The sequence below is a fragment of the Oncorhynchus clarkii genome, chromosome 19 (assembly GCF_045791955.1).
Source record: "Oncorhynchus clarkii lewisi isolate Uvic-CL-2024 chromosome 19, UVic_Ocla_1.0, whole genome shotgun sequence".
Taxonomy (NCBI): domain Eukaryota; kingdom Metazoa; phylum Chordata; class Actinopteri; order Salmoniformes; family Salmonidae; genus Oncorhynchus; species Oncorhynchus clarkii.
In genome coordinates, this window is record NC_092165.1 from 64,929,166 (window position 1) to 64,947,088 (window position 17,923).

The following is a 17,923-nucleotide window of genomic DNA, read 5'->3' on the forward strand; positions in this document are numbered from 1 at the left end:
AGGATATTATTGGCCATGGTGATTACATAGTTAAAAAACCCACTCCAGTCTCCTCATCCACTACCTGGGTGGCACAGTGGCTTTCAGAAGATAATTTCTAAATGTTTCTCTAACACAGCATTTTGTCTTCCTCTAGGTTCGGGACAAACAGTATTAAAGACAGCGACAAAGAGCGGAGTCATTCTGAGTTGTATTAGATATTCACAGGGGCTTTGTGCCCCTAGATTTCCCAGATTTGCCCATCTCATTCACAGCAGCAAAAAATGCCCCCAAAATCTTGACTTATTGAAGCCGTTCATTACCCAAAATTGAGGGTAGCTGGACAATAGCTAGCCAACATTTTACTCACTGTGAATAAATAGCTATATAAAAATGTTTTTTTTTTCCAAATATGCCCCCTAAATGAAACAATGTGGGCCAAATATGCCCCCTAAATGTGTATTTTATCAGACAGACAGAACCCGAGGATCTATGGGGACGGGCTTGACTGAATGAGGACAATAGATCCATTGTTCCACAGTGTTCTAGAACCAGACAGCAGCTCTACAACATGTAATCAGAACAGATAGAACTTCTTGGCCAGAAACCAATAATATATGCCATTTATCCAAAAATACTGACAGTCGTGTCTGCATACATTTCTTGTATGGGTGGCCCCAGGAGGTATTGAACCCTGAACCCTCTTTGGCATTGAAAGTGCCTTGCTCTACCAACTGAACCACACAAGATCAGGATTGGACTTTAACATTGGGCCAGGTGGGATGCAAGACCTAGCCAACATCCGGTGAAATTGCAAATTCAAAATACAAAATTCGTAATATTAAACATTCATGAAAATACAAGTGTCTTACATCGTTTAAAAGCTTAACTTCTTGTTAATCCTGTCACGTCTTTTCATTTCAAAAAGGCTTTACAGCGAAAGCACACCATGAGATTATCTCTCTATTGAGTCTATCTGACATGCAATTGCACATTTGAACAGACTGCTTCTACTCACTAAACAGAGAACTGTCTAAAACATGAATATTATGTAGCAGGTCTGTGAATCACGAGGTGACCATGAGTCCCGCTATCTCAGAATATCCCCGACTGTCAGGTATATACTGCCATTAAGGCCCAGATTAACAAACAGGGAATGACATCGAAGGGTTTAATCTGATGATCAACGGCAAATATTTCAAAATAATAACTTAAAACAGAAATTATTTATTATTATTATTACAATTCTAAAATCTGTGAAACAATAGTGACATTTTGTTATATTTTATAGCAAAATTACTCCTCTCAATAATAATAAAAATATATAAATACATATGTGTATATATATATATATATATATATACAGTGGTGCAAAAAAGTATTTAGTCAGCCACCAATTGTGCAAGTTCTCCCACTTAAAAAGATGAGAGAGGCCTGTAATTTTCATCATAGGTACACTTCAACTATGACAGACAAAATAATTTTAAAAAATCCGGAAAATCACATTGTAGGATTTTTAATGAAATTATTTGCAAATTCTGGTGGAAAATAATTATTTGGTCAACAACAAAAGTTTATCTCAATACTTTGTTATATACCTTTTGTTGGCAATGACAGAGGTCAAACGTTTTCTGTAAATCTTCACAAGGTTTTCACACACTGTTGCTGGTATTTTGGCCCATTCCTCCATGCAGATCTCCTCTAGAGCAGTAATGTTTTGGGGCTGTTGCTGGGCAACACAGACTTTCAACTCCCTCCAAAGATTTTCTATGGGGTTGAGATCTGGAGACTGGCTAGGCCACTCCAGGACCTTGAAATGCTTCTTACGAAGCCACTCCTTCGTTGCCCGGGCGGTGTGTTTGGGATCATTGTCATGCTGAAAGACCCAGCCACGTTTCATCCTCAATGCCCTTGCTGATGGAAGTAGGTTTTCACTCAAAATCTCACGATACATGGCCCCATTCATTCTTTCCTTTACACGGATCAGTCGTCCTGGTCCCTTTGCAGAAAAACAGCCCAAAGCATGATGTTTCCACCCCCATGCTTCACAGTAGGTATGGTGTTCTTTGGATGCAACTCAGAATTATTTGTCCTCCAAACACGACGAGTTGAGTTTTTACCAAAAAGTTATATTTTGGTTTCATCTGACCATATGACATTCTTCCAATCTTCTTCTGGATCATCCAAATGCTCTCTAGCAAACTTCAGACGGGCCTGGACATGTACTGGTTTAAGCAGAGGGACACGTCTGGCACTGCAGGATTTGAGTCCCTGGCGGCGTAGTGTGTTACTGATGGTAGGCTTTGTTACTTTGAACCCAGCTCTCTGCAGGTCATTCACTAGGTCCCCCCGTGTGGTTCTGGGATTCTTGCTCACTGTTCTTGTGATCATTTTGACCCCACGGGTGAGATCTTGCGTGGAGCCCCAGATCAAGGGAGATTATCAGTGGCCTTGTATGTCTTCCATTTCCTAATAATTGCTCCCACAGTTGATTTCTTCAAACCAAGCTGCTTACCTATTGCAGATCAGTCTTCCCAGCCTGGTGCAGGTCTACAATTTTGTTTCTGGTGTCCTTTGACAGCTCTTTGGTCTTGGCCATAGTGGAGTTTGGAGTGTGACTGTTTAAGGTTGTGGACAGGTGTATTTTATACTGATAACAAGTTCAAACAGGTGCTATAAATACAGGTAACGAGTGGAGGACAGAGGAGCCTCTTAAAGAAGAAGTTACAGGTCTGTGAGAGCCAGGAATCTTGCTTGTTTGTAGGTGACCAAATACTTATTTTCCACCATAATTTGCAAATAAATTCATTAAAAATCCTACAATGTGATTTTCTGGAGAAAAAAAATCTCATTTTGTCTGTCATAGTTGAAGTGTACCTATGATGAAAATTACAGGCCTCTCTCATCTTTTTAAGTGGGAGAACTTGCACAATTGGTGGCTGACTAAATACTTTTTGCCCCACTGTATATACACTTGTATCTACATATATACATTGCATTTGGAAGTATTCAGATCCCTTCCCTTTATCCACATTTGGTTACGTTACAGCCTTATTCTAAAATTGACTTAATCGTTTTTTTTCGTCATCCATCTACACACAATACTCCATATTGACAAAGCAAAAACAGGGATTTTGAAATGTTTAAAAATGTATTTGACAAAATCAAAAACGGGAAATATAACATTTACATAACTATTCAGACCCTTTCCTCAGTACTTTGTTGAAGCACCTTTGGCAGCGATTACAGCCTCGAGTCTTCTTGGGTATGACGCTAAAAACCTGTATTTGGGGAGTTTCTCCCATTCTTCTCTGCAGATCCTCTCCAGCTCTGTCAGGTTGGATGGGGAGCGTCGCTGCACAGCTATTTTAAGGTCTCTCCAGAGATGTTCGATCGGGTTCAAGTCCAGGCACTGGCTGGGCCACTCAAGGACATTCTGAGACTTGACCAGATGCCACTCCGGCGTTGTCTTGGCTGTGTGCTTAGGGTCGTTATACTGTTGAAAGGTGAACCTTCGCTCCAGTCGGAGGTCCTGAGAACTCTATAGCAGGTTTTCATCAGGGATCTCTCTGTACTTTGCTCTGTTCATTTTTCCCTCGATCCTGACCAGTCTCCAAATCCCTGCCGCTGAAACGCCCCCCCCCCCCAGCAGTCATATAGCAGTAATATAGCAGTAATATAGCAGTCATATTATTGTCATATAGCAGTCATATAGCAGTCATATAGCCGTCATATTATTGTCATATAGCAGTAATATAGCAGTCATATAGCAGTAATATAGCAGTCATATAGCAGTCATATAGCAGTCATATTATTGTCATATAGCCGTCATATAGCCGTCATATAGCAGTCATATAGCAGTAATATAGCAGTCGTATAGCAGTCGTATAGCAGCTGCATTGCAGTCATATAGCAGTCATTTAGCAGTCATATAGCAGTCATATAGCAGTCATATAGCAGTCATATAGCAGTCAAATAGCAGTAAGGTAGCCCTCATGTAGCAGTAATATAGCAGTAATATAGCAGTCATATAGCAGTCATATAGCAGTCATATAGCAGTCACATTGCAGCCATATAGCAGTCATATAGCAGTCACATAGCAGTCACATAGCAGTCACATAGCAGTCATATAGCAGTCATATAGCAGTCATATAGAAGTCAAATAGCAGTCATATAGCAGTCATATAGCAGTCATATAGCATTCATATAGCATTCGGTAATAATGGTTGTCATAGATCAGTCATTTCGGAGTCATTTTGCAGTCATATAGCAGTCATATAGCAGTCATATAGCAGTAATATAGCAGTCATATAGCAGTCACATAGCAGTCACATTGCAGTCATATAGCAGTCATATAGCAGTCAAATAGCAGTAAGGTAGCGCTCATGTAGCAGTAATGTAGCAGTAATATAGCAGTCATATAGCAGTCATATAGCAGTAATATAGCAGTCATATAGAAGTCAAATAGCAGTCATATAGCAGTCATATAGCATTCATATAGCATTCAGTAATAGCATTCATATAGCAGTCATGTAGCATTTATATAGCAGTCGTATAGCAAATGGTTGTCATAGAGCAGTCATTTCGGAGTCATTTTGCATTCTAATAGCAGTCACATTGCAGTCGTAAAGCAGTCATATAGCAGTTATATTGCATTTATATAGCATTAGTACAGCAGTCAAATAACAGTAATATAGCAATCACATAACAGTCATATATATAGCAGTAAGGTAGCGCTCTTATAGCAGTAATATAGCAGTCAAATAGCAGTAAGGTAGCGCTCATGTAGCAGTAATATAGCAGTCATATAGCAGTCATATAGCCGTCATATAGCCGTCATATAGCAGTCACATAGCAGTAATATAGCAGTCGTATAGCAGTCGTGTAGCAGCTGCATTGCAGTCATATAGCAGTCATATAGCAGTAAGGTAGCGCTCATGTAGCAGTAATATAGCAGTCATACAGCAGTCATACAGCAGTCATATAGCAGTAATATAGCAGTAATATAGCAGTAATATAGAGGTCATATAGAAGTCATATAGCAGTAATATAGCAGTAATATAGCAGTCATATAGCAGTCATATAGCAGTAAGGTAGCGCTCATGTAGCAGTAATATAGCAGTAATATAGCAGTAATATAGCAGTATTATAGCAGTAATATAGCAGTCATATAGCAGTAAGGTAGCGCTCATGTAGCAGTAATATAGCAGTAATATAGCAGTAATATAGCAGTATTATAGCAGTAATATAGCAGTCATATAGCATTAAGGTAGCGCTCATGTAGCAGTAATATTGTCACGCCCTGGTCTTAGTATTTTGTGTTTTCTTTATTATTTTGTTCAGGCCAGGGTGTGACATGGGTTATTTTATGTGGTGTGTTTTGTCTTGGGGTTTTTGTAGGTATTGGGATTGTGGTTTAGTGGGGTTGTCTAGAATAGTCTATGGCTGCCTGGAGTGGTTCTCAATCAGAGGCAGGTGTTTATCGTTGTCTCTGATTGGGAACCTTATTTAGGCAGCCATATTCTTTGAGTGTTTCGTGGGTAATTGTTCCTGTCTCTGTGTTAGTTTGCACCAGAATAGGCTGTTTAGGTTTTCACGTTACGTTTATTGTTTTGTATTGTTTGTGTTTATCTTTTATTAAACATGTATCGAAATAACCACGCTGCATTTTGGTACGCCTCTCCTTCGCCGGAAGAAAACCGTAACAAATATAGCAGTCATATAGCAGTCATATAGCAGTCATATAGCAGTCATGTAGCAGTAATGTAGCAGTCATATAGCAGTCATATAGCAGTCATATAGCAGTCATATAGCCGTCATATAGCAGTCATTTAGCAGTCATATTGCATTCATATAGCAGTCATGTAGCAGTCATATAGCAGTCATATAGCAGTTATATAGCAGTCATATTGCATTCATATAGCAGTCATATAGCAGTCATATAGCAGTCATATTGCAGTCATATTGCATTCATATAGCAAGGGGCAAACACATTTAAAATTACATTCCCATCTTTCTAAAGAAATGTCAACAGTTGTAAAAGCCCATTCAGTGATTTAAACACATACTGTTTTTCAACATTTTCAATGAGCAGGGACTCTCCAGATACAATATGATCACATTAAGTTTATTGATGATCACAGAGGAGTTTGATGATGCATGTGAAAAGTGAAGACAAACTATAAGAGGATATTATATTTTGTATCATTATTATGCTGCAGTTACACATGGTCATGATGTCATATTGAAACCTGAGAGCTGATGATACAATCTGATATATTTACTGTTCCATGATGTTTTCCTCAAGAAAACCCCCAATGATTTACTGATGCTATTCTTGATACGTTTGATATGATTCACCATGACAACCCACTGGGCACAGTCATCAGTTCAACATCTAGTTTATATTTACATTTTGATTGAGTTGTATTTAACCATGTCATTGGATTTAGTTGAAAAGGTAGGTGAAAGAAATGATACAATTCCAGGAATTCCTTTACATTGTGGCATGTTTTAAAGGAGAACATCAATCTGTGCTGGTACATTGATGCCTTTTTGCAAATCCAATCAGTTTTCAAAGTGAAAACAAAGTTATTCAACCAGTTTGTGCCCAGTGGGATGTCACTGTACAACGAGGAGGTGAAATGACAAAAGTCATATTTATAAAGAGAACGTCAAGCTGTGCTGGTATATTTTTCACCATCTGATCTGACTCCATGACATGTCATTTACAGCCAGGTAGAGGTAAGAACAAAAAAAACATAATTAGGTAAAATAATAACCTATATGGGTCTAGAAGAAGAATCTGTACATCATTTAAATAGTTACAATCTAATATATATCATTTACAAAAAATACACACGTATACACATATACACATATACACATACAGTATATACACTACCACTCAAAAGTTTGGACACACCTACTCATTCAAGGGTTTTTCATTATTTTTACTATTTCGTGGAATAATAATTACTACATTGTAGAATAATAGTGAAGACATCAAAACTTAGATTTTTGGTTCCAAACTCTGTGTCTTTGAGAGACGCAGAGTAGGTGAACGGATGATCTCCGCATGTGTGGTTTCCACCGTGAAGCATGGAGGAGGAGGTGTGATTGTGTGGGGGTGCTTTGCTGGTGCCAATGTCAGTGATGTATTTAGAATTCAAGGCACACTTATCCAGCATGGCTACCACAGCATCCTGCAGCGATACGCCATCCCATCTGGTTTGTGCTTAGTTGGACTATCATTTGTTTTTCAACAGGACACAAATACCCAACACACCTGGCAGTGTAAGGGCTATTTGACCGAGGATGAGAGTGATGGAGTGCTGCATCAGAGGACATGGCCTCCACAATCACCCGACCTCAACCCAATTGAGATGGTTTGTGATGAGTTGGACCGCAGAGTGAATAAAAAGCAGCCAACAAGTGCTCAGCATATGTGGGAACTCCTTCAAGACTGTTTTAAAATAATTACAGGTGAAACTGGTTGAGAGAATGCCAAAAGTGTGCAAAGCTGTCATCAAGGCAAAGGGTGGCAACTTTGAAGCTTCTAAAATATAAAATATATTTTGGTTGATTTAACACTTTTTTGGTTAGTACATGATTCCATGTGTGTTATTTTGTCATTTTAATGTCTTCACTATTATGCTACAATGTAGGAAATAATACAAAAATAAAGAAAAACCCTTGAATGAGTAGGTGTGTCCAAACTTTTGACTGGTACTGTATATATATACTAAAGTATGTGGACACCCCTTCAAATTAGTGGATTCGGCTATTTCAGCCACACCCTTTGCTGACAGGTGTATAAAATCAAGCACACAGCCATGCAATCTCCATAGACAAACACTGGCAGTAGAATGGGCCTTACTGAAGAACTCAGTGACTTTCAACGTGGCACCGTCATAGGATGCCACCTTTCCAACAAGATAGTTCGTCAAATTTCTGCCCTGCTAGAGCTACCCAACTGTAAATGCTGTTATTGTGAAGTGGGAAAATCTTGGAGCAACAATGGCTCAGCGGTAAAGTGGTAGGCCACACAAGCTCACAGAACGGGCCTGCTAAATGCTGACGCATATAGCGGGTAAAAATCACCTGTTCTCGGTTGCAACATTCACTACCGAGTTCCAAACAGCCTCTGGAAGCAACATAAGCACAATAACTGTTCATCGGGAGCTTCACACAAGCCTAAGATCACAATGCGCATTTCCAAGCATCGGCTGAAATGGTGTAAAGCTCGCCTCCATTGGACTCTGAAGCAGTTGAAACGCATTCTCTGGAGTGAAGAATCATGCTTCACCATCTGGTAGTCGACAGACGTATCTGGGTTGGCGGATGCCAGGAGAACGCTACTTGCCCGAATGCATAGTGCCAACTGTAAAGTTTAGTGGAGGAGGAATTATGGTCTGGGTCTTTTTTCCATGGTTCGGGCTAGGCCCCTTAGTTCCAGTGAAGGAAAATGTTAACGCTACAGCATACAATGATATTCTAGACTATTCTGTGCTTCCAATTTTGTGGCAACAGTTTGGGTAAGGCCCATTCCTGTTTCAGTATGATAATGTTCTCGTGTACAAAGTTAGGTCCATACAGACATGGTTTGTTGAGATCGTTGTGGAAGAACTTGACTAGCCTATACAGAGCCCTGACCTCAAACCAATCGTACACTTTTTGGATTAATTGGAACGCAGACTGTGAGTCAGGCCTAATCGCCCAACATCACTGCCCGGACATCAATGCCGACCTAACTAATGCTTTTGTTGCTGAATGGAAGCAAGTCCCCACAGAAACGTTGCAACATCTTGTGGAAAGCGGAAACTGTTAAAGCAGCTAAGGGGGAACAACTTCATATTAATGCCCATGATTTTAGAATGAGCTGAGACGAGTAGGTGTCCACAAACTTTTGGTCATGAAGTGTGTGTATATATATATATATATATATATATATATATATATATATATATATAATGGCTGGAATGGGATGAGTGGAATGGTATCAAATACATCAAACACATGGTTGCATGCCATTCCATTTGCTCCGATCCAGCCATTATTATGAGCCGTCCTCCCCTCAGCAGCCTCCACTGATATATAATATACAAAAATGCATGTACACTCATAAGAGCGTTAATATTGTGGTTTCAATCAAAATGTTCCCCAACCAGCAGTAAGTTCCGCAGTACCTAGTTCCGCAGTACCTAGTCCCACAGTATCTGGTCCCACAGTACCTAGTCCCACAGTATCTAGTCCCATGGTAACGTCCCACAGTACCTAGTCCCACAGCATCTGGTCCCACAGTATCTGGTCCCACAGTACCTAGTCCCACAGCATCTGGTCCCACAGTATCTAGTCCCACAGCATCTGGTCCCACAGTATCTAGTCCCACAGTATCTGGTCCCACAGTACCTAGTCCCACAGCATCTGGTCCCACAGTATCTGGTCCCACAGTACCTAGTCCCACAGAATCTGGTCCCACAGTACCTAGTCCCACAGCATCTGGTCCCACAGTATCTGGTCCCACAGTACCTAGTCCCACAGTACCTAGTCCCACAGTATCTAGTCCCATGTTAACGTCCCACAGTACCTAGTCCCATGGTAATGTCCCACAGTACCTAGTCCCATGGAACCTAGTCCCATGGTAATGAGTCCAACAGTATCTAATCCCACAGTACCTAGTCCGACAGTACCTAGTCCCACAGTACCTAGTCCCATGGTAATGTCCCACAGTACCTAGTCCCATGGTAACGTCCCACAGTACCTAGTCCCATGGTAACGTCCCACAGTACCTAGTCCCATGGAACATAGTCCCATGGTAATGAGTCCAACAGTATCTAGTCCCACAGTACCTAGTCGCATGGTAATAAATCCCACAGTACTGAGTCCCACATTATCTAGTCCCATGATAATGAGTCTCACAGTACCTAGTCCCACAGTATTTAGTCCCATGATAATGAGTCCCACAGTATCTAGTCCCATGATAATGAGTCCCACAGTATCTAGTCCCACAGTATCTAGTCCCATGGTAATGAGTCCAACAGTACTTAGTCCCACAGTACCGAGTCCCATGATAATGAGTCCCACAGTATCTAGTCCCATGGTAGTGAGTCCAACAGTACCAAGTCCCATAGTATCTAGTCCCATGGTAATGAGTCCAACAGCATCTAGTCCCACAGTATCTAGTCCCACAGTATATAGTCCCATGGTATCTAGTCTCATGGTATCTAGTCCCACAGTATCTAGTCCCACAGTATCTAGTCCAACAGTATCTAGTCCCACAGTATCTAGTCCCACAGTATCTAGTCCAATGGTATCTTTCCCACAGTATCTAGTCCAACAGTATCTAGTCCCATGGTATCTAGTCCCACAGTATCTAGTCCCACAGTATCTAGTCCCACAGTACCTAGTCCCACAGCATCTAGTCCCACAGCATCTAGTCCCACAGTATCTAGTCCCATGTTATCTAGTCCCACAGCACCTGATCCCACAGCATCTAGTCCAACAGTATCTAGTCCCACAGCATCTAGTCCCACAATGCCTAGTCCCACAGTAGCTAGTCCCACGGTATCTAGTCCCACAGTACCTGGTCACACAGCATCTAGTCCCACAGTACCTAGTCCCACAGTAACTAGTCCAATGGAATTGAGTCCCACAGCATCTAGTCCCGTATTATCTCCAGTGCTAACACAGTATCTAGTCCCACAGTACCTAGTCCAATGGTATCTAGTCCCACAGTATATAGTCCCACAGTACCTAGTCCCATGGTATCTAGTCCCGCATTATCTAGTCCCACAGTATATAGTCCCACAGTACCTAGTCCCATGGTATCTAGTCCAACAGTATCTCGTCCCACAGTATCTAGTCCCACAGTATCTAGTCCCACAGTATCTAGTCCCACAGTATCTCGTCCCACAGTATCTAGTCCCACAGTATCTCCAGTGCTAACACAGTATCTAGTCCCACAGTTCCTAGTCCCACAGTATCTCATCTCACAGTACCTAGAACCACAGTATCTAGTCCCACAGTATCTAGTCCCACAGCACCTAGTCCCACAGTATCTAGTCCCACAGTATCTAGTCCAACAGTATCTAGTCCCACAGTATCTAGTCCAACAGTATCTAGTCCCACAGTACCTAGTCACACAGTATCTAGACCCACAGTATCTAGTCCCACAGTATCTAGTCCCACAGTATCTAGTCCCACGATATATAGTCCCACAGTATCTAGTCCCACAGTATCTAGTCCCACAGTATCTAGTCCCACAGTATCTAGTCCAACAGTATCTAGTCCCACAGTATCTAGTCCAACAGTATCTAGTCCCACAGTACCTAGTCCCACAGTATCTAGACCCACAGTATCTAGTCCCACAGTATCTAGTCCCACAGTATCTAGTCCCACGGTATATAGTCCCACAGTATCTAGTCCCACAGTATCTAGTCCCACAGTATCTAATCCCACAGTATCTCCAGTGCTAACACAGTATCTCATACCACAGTACCTAGTCCCACAGTATCTAGTCCCACAGTACCTAGTCCCACAGTATCTAGTTCCACAGTATCTAGTCCCACAGTATCTAGTCCCACAGTATCTCCAGTGCTAACACAGTATCTAGTCACACAGTACCTAGTCCCACAGTATCTAGTCCCACAGTATCTAGTCCCACAGTATCTCCAGTGCTAACACAGTACCTCGTACCACAGTACCTAGTCCCACAGTATCTAGTCCCACAGTACCTAGTCCCACAGTATCTAGTTCCACAGTATCTAGTCCCACAGTATCTAGTCCCACAGTATCTCCAGTGCTAACACAGTATCTAGTCACACAGTACCTAGTCCCACAGTATCTAGTCCCACAGTATCTAGTCCCACAGTATCTCCAGTGCTAACACAGTACCTCGTACCACAGTACCTAGTCCCACAGTATCTAGTCCCACAGTACCTAGTCCCACAGTATCTAGTTCCACAGTACCTAGTCCCACAGTATCTAGTCCCACAGTATCTAGTCCCACAGTATCTCCAGTGCTAACACAGTATCTAGTCCCACAGTATCTAGTCCCACAGTATCTCCAGTGCTAACACAGTACCTAGTCCCACAGTACCTAGTCCCACAGTATCTAGTCCCACAGTATCTAGTCCCACAGTATCTAGTCCCACAGTATCTCCAGTGCTAACACAGTATCTAGTACCACAGTACCTTCAGTATTACCACAGCACCTCCAGTGCTAAAACAATGGGTAGAAATCTGGATCAGTGGTGAGTTTTGTGATCCCTATTGGCATTCCAGATGAGGATTCTGGATATATAGTCACATGTTCATTTCAGTGGTTTATTTTGAGATAAGCAGCTGGATCGTTATAGAGAGGTTGACAAGTTTGGTCAAATATGAACAGCCTAACAATTTGGCTGCAGTACATTCCTCCGTCCTCTCTGTGTTGGCATGGATTGGGAGTTTTTCAGGCACGTGATCTGTATTGGTGAAGTCCACTGACAGATTGGTAAAGTGAATAGGCCAATGGAGCTGCCTGCTGACTGTGGCTGTACAGTTTGAGATTCATAAAGGTGTCGTCAGAGCTCTGTCTCTTTGCTTTGAAGACCATATGAATGGACTGGTCTGTCTCTGTCCTGTGAAGGCCGTATGAATGGACTGGTCTGTCTCTCTCCTGTGAAGGACGTATGAATGGACTGGTCTGTCTCTGTCCTGTGAAGGCCGTATGAATGGACTGGTCTGTCTCTCTCCTGTGAAGGTCGTATGAATGGACTGGTCTGTCTCTGTCCTGTGAAGGTCATATGAATGGTCTGTCTCTGTCCTGTGAAGGCCTTATGAATGGACTGGTGTGTCTCTGTCCTGTGAAGGTCATATGAATGGTCTGTCTCTGTCCTGTGAAGACTGTATGAATGGACTGGTCTGTCTCTGTCCTGTGAAGGCCGTATGAATGGACTGGTCTGTCTCTGTCCTGTGAAGGTCATATGAATGGTCTGTCTCTGTCCTGTGAAGACCGTATGAATGGACTGGTCTGTCTCTGTCCTGTGAAGGCCATATGAATGGACTTGTCTGTCTCTGTCCTGTGAAGGCCGTATGAATGGACTGGTCTGTCTCTGTCCTGTGAAGGTCATATGAACAGACTGTCATATGAATGGTATGTCTCTGTCCTGTGAAGGCCGTATGAATGGACTGGTCTGTCTCTGTCCTGTGAAGGTCATATGAATGGTCTGTCATATGAATGGTCTGTATCTGTCCTGTGAAGTCCTTATGTATTGACTGGTTTGCCAAGCCCTCTGATATGGCTGACCACCTAGACCTGTCGTAGCCCCTTGCTATAAGTCCGTGACTATAAACTATATGCTATATGTGGCTATACGTCAGTGACTATACGTCTGTGCCCTCTCGGGGGTATAAGATATTGTTGACACTAAAGCTGTTATAGAAGTGGCTGTTGAACTGTCCTGCCTGCCCCCCTCCACTGAATGTGTTGTAGTACAGTCCTCTGTTGAAGGGAGACAGGCTGTCTGCTGGGTGGCCGTGGCCCCCGAGGCCCGCCTCTGAGACCCCCGGGCTGTGACTGTCCTGGCCTGGGGTGGGGGTGTGGGGTGTGTGGTTGTGGTATGGGCTGCTATGGAGGGCTGTAATGTTCCTATTGGTCAGCTCGTTGACCAGCCCCAGAGAGCTAGTCTGTCTGCTGGAGGGACCAGAGGAGAGAGGAACGGAGGCCCCTAGAGGCCCGGAGCCCAGCCCAGCCATACTGCTGAAGAAGTTATTAAAACACGGAGTGCCACCGGACGCCAGGCCCGGGGGGGGGGAGCTCTTGTGACCCTCACTGACCACCTCCATGTCTGGGGAGGCGGGGCCTAGGAGCTGGGGGCTGTCTAAGGTCTTGATGGGCGGGGCTGCTCGGCCGTCCTCTGTTTTGGTGCTGTTAGTGGAGTCGGAGCGACGCTTCCTCTTCCTCCTGAAGTTCCCGTTGTCAAACATCTTCTCACAGTTAGGATCCAACGTCCAGTAGTTCCCTTTACCTGCAACATAAATAATAGAAACTTTAGCATTATTAATATATAAATACTATATAATAATGTCTTATTAATATATAAATACTATATAATAAGACATTATTATACAGTATTTATATATTAATAAGGCAATATTATATAGTATTTATATATTAATAAGACAGTATTATACAGTATTTATATATTAACAAGACAGGATTACATAGTATGTATATATTAATAAGACATTATTATTTAGTATTTATATATTAATAAGACATTATTATATAGTATTTATATATTAATACATTATTAATATATACACATTAGTAATATGTACATATCCAATGAAGAACTGGAGGGAGATGTGCTCATCCTAAACATGAGAAAACTAATGCTGGGATAAAAAAACATTACAGGATCAAATAAATGAGGCCCGCATACAGAATGAAGACTTGTGTGAAATAATAAAGGAATAAAGCCCTATGAGCAGCAATATTCCATGTGCGGGCCACTCATTCCATGTGCGGGCCACTCATTCCATGTGCGGGCCACTCATTCCATGTGGGGGCCACTCATTCCATGTGTGGGCCACTCATTCCATGTGCGGGCCACTCATTCCATGTGCGGGCCACAAATCCACATAATGTTGTAGTAATTTAGTATTGTGCACATTATCACAAACAGTGATGTGATGCACCTAATACTCTGGCTTTGGAATGATACACTGATGAGGAAATCAATGTCTAGGTAGCTATTCATTTGAATGAATTTGGGGTTAAAATTGTGTCATTCCCTAGAATATGGGTGCTCCGCTCTGCCCTTCCAGGATTAGGATATCAAACCTTTTATCTATAAACTGCCATGGTAGGAAACTGAAGGCCCACTCAGTATGGACACGAAGCATCTAATAACAAGCTAACTGTTATGTTGTAATCCATAAAGTTTCTTACACTAAACTTTATAGTAATGTTAAACGCATTTACGGTAACATAATGTACCTTTATTTACAGTAATTTACAGGTAACTGGCTGCCAGTAAATTATCATAAAAACAATAGGATTTTTTTTTACAGTGTATTATAACAAACTTTTGGGGCAATCTAATATTGACCACATAGTCCTAATCTAATCTCTAGAATAATATATATTCTAATCTATGGAATGACCAAATAGTTCTAATCTAATCTACATAATAATATATATTCTAATCTCTAGAATGACCTCATAGTTCTAATCTAATCTACATAATAATATATATTCTAATCTTTAGAATGACCTCATAGTTCTAATCTAATCTACATAATAATATATATTCTAATCTGCATAGTTCTAATCTAATCTGCAGAATAACATATATACAGAATAACATATATATATATATATATATTTTACACGTGTTTATAATATATATATATTCAAATCTATAGAATGACCAAATAGTTCTAATCTAATCTACACAATAATATATATTCTAATCTATAGAATGACCACATATATCTAATCTAAACTCTAGAATAATATATATTCTAATCTCTAAAATGACCTCATGGTTATTTCTATGTCCCATGCTAAAGAAGCAAAGGCCAGTCAATATATTAGATATATTACATTTGACTCATCTCAAGTCTATGGGACACTGCTGATAACAATTCCTAGATTTAATATGCACAATGATAAGCATTCTAGTCTTCAAAATAAAGGAAACAAATTAAAGGATAAAATGAACAATTATCAGCATATGGTTTGAATAAGCCTTTATTTTATCGAACTGATTTGAACTGACATGATAGCCTGCAACCACCCTTAGCGGTAGTTGTTTATAAGGGAATTAGCTAATTCAACCTATCTTCTTTTCCGATTGAAAACCAGATGTGGGAACTCCCGCTCAGGCGTTTTGTTTTACGTTTTACGTTGTCTAACGTTCTACGTTAGTTTAGCAACAGGCCTACACCAATTTGTTCAATCGGTTTTAGGCCCAAACTTTTACACGTGTTTTTATAGGATTTCTAACCGACAGCTGAATCACATAGCCTGCCTGACTAATTAAAATCTATCTACAAATGGCCCTAGATGTTACAAAGATAGAATAGAACAGGATGGGATAATACCTGGGTCGTCCTCATCGCGGGGGACCTTTTTAAAGCAGTCGTTGAGTGACAGGTTGTGTCGGATAGAGTTCTGCCACCCCGCCTTGCTCTTCTTGTAGAACGGGAAGTTATCCGCGACATACTGGTAGATCTGACTCAGGGTCAACTTCTTTTCGTGTGCGTTCTGGATCGCCATGGCGATGAGCGCAGAGTAAGAGTATGGAGGACGGACCAGTTTTAGCAATTCTTCCTGACTGGCGATGGACAGCCAACCCAGGTCCGGACCCCCGAACCCGGGAGAGTTGGTAAGGAACTGCCGCTGGGTACCGTAGGAAGGTGGCATAAAGGATGCTGTGTTGTTTCCGTGCAGGTATGGGGTGGAGGAGTTCACGGGGGGCCCGTTCAACCACAGGGATGACGCGTAATCTCCCAGGCCGTATCCAGACGGTCTCTGTGCGCTCTGGAGTCCAGGCTGGTGGTACATGCTGAAGTTATCACAGTAGACAGCCATCTCCGGCGGCTCCTGGGTGCTCTTGGGCTGGGGTTGGAGAGAGCTTGCTGTTGGAGACGAGGTGTGGTGTACTGAAGGGTCGATGGAGTTCATGCTCCACTCGGGAGGACAACCCGAACGGAATTAGAACACAACAGTAACGGTTCAAACGGACGAACTGATCCCAAGCGCGCAACGTCAGCAACAAGTGCCAGAATCCAAAATCTGAGTTTTAATTTTATAACTTCAGATCGACAGTTTCTCATCCAGACACTAGATAATCTCCAACAGCCAATAGACACTCACTAACTGGTTGGGGGTGTGGCCATTGAATTTAGTTGAGAATTGACAGGCAGAGGTGTGAAATAATAACTTCTCTATGTTTCATACTAACGGCAACATAAAACCCGACAGAAAGTGTTTACTTGAAATGTAATATTAATACAACAATTGAGTTTGTGAATTATTCAAATTTGCGCCAGTAGATAGGTCTAATTAAAAAAATTACTTCCCACTTCCCCCTACTGTTCTCCAAAGGCTTTTAATATATAATATATATTTTTAATTATGGTTGTTATAATTACTACCATAAATACTAGTATTATTATAATATACATTTACATATGAATAGTTTCTAATAATATGTATTCAATGCTAGTAAATTAGCTTTTTTAGGGTTGGGGGCGGGAGTAAATGGGAGATTAATGGGCCTATCTAATAAATATAAGGTAGCATATCTCTGTCTAAGACATTATTATATTATTATATAAGGTAGCATATCTCTGTCTAAGACATTATTATATTATTATATAAGGTAGCATATCTCTGTCGAAGACATGATTATGTTATTATATAAGGTAGCATATCTCTGTCTAAATCATGATTATATTATTATATAAGGTAGCATATCTCTGTCGAAGACATTATTATATTATTATATAAGGTAGCATATCTCTGTCTAAGACATGATTATATTATTATATAAGGTAGCATATCTCTGTCGAAGACATTATTATATTATTATATAAGGTAGCATATCTCTGTCTAAGACATGATTATATTATTATATAAGGTAGCATATCTCTGTCTACATCATGATTATTGTTATCCATAATATTATGAATGTCATCCTTATTATTAGCAGTAGTAATATTGGTAACAGCAGAAGCCTAGATTCCCATTTGGCCTATTATAATGAGTAGCCTGAAAGTAGTAGTCCTATTCATTATTATATTAATTTCACTGGGCTTATGACAATAACTTATAATAATAATAATAATAATAATATTAATAAATATTATATTTATACAAATATGTCTTATTTCATTATTCAATTAGATTTGCTTTGAGTGTTTGTTTGTGTGTGTGTGTGTGTGTGTG

At 40.9% G+C, this 17,923-nt stretch overlaps 1 protein-coding gene across 1 annotated transcript; it reads right to left on the minus strand.

The window, feature by feature from the left end:
- Positions 1 to 13,347: 13,347 nt before the first annotated feature.
- On the minus strand, positions 13,348 to 16,708 carry LOC139374410 (forkhead box protein I1c-like). Its single transcript, XM_071115464.1, has 2 exons — positions 16,075 to 16,708; positions 13,348 to 13,991 (listed from the first exon to the last, which is right to left on the minus strand). The coding sequence occupies exons 1-2, from the start codon at positions 16,655 to 16,657 to the stop codon at positions 13,348 to 13,350; spliced, it is 1,227 nt and encodes a 408-aa protein (XP_070971565.1). The 5' UTR covers positions 16,658 to 16,708.
- Positions 16,709 to 17,923: the final 1,215 nt, after the last annotated feature.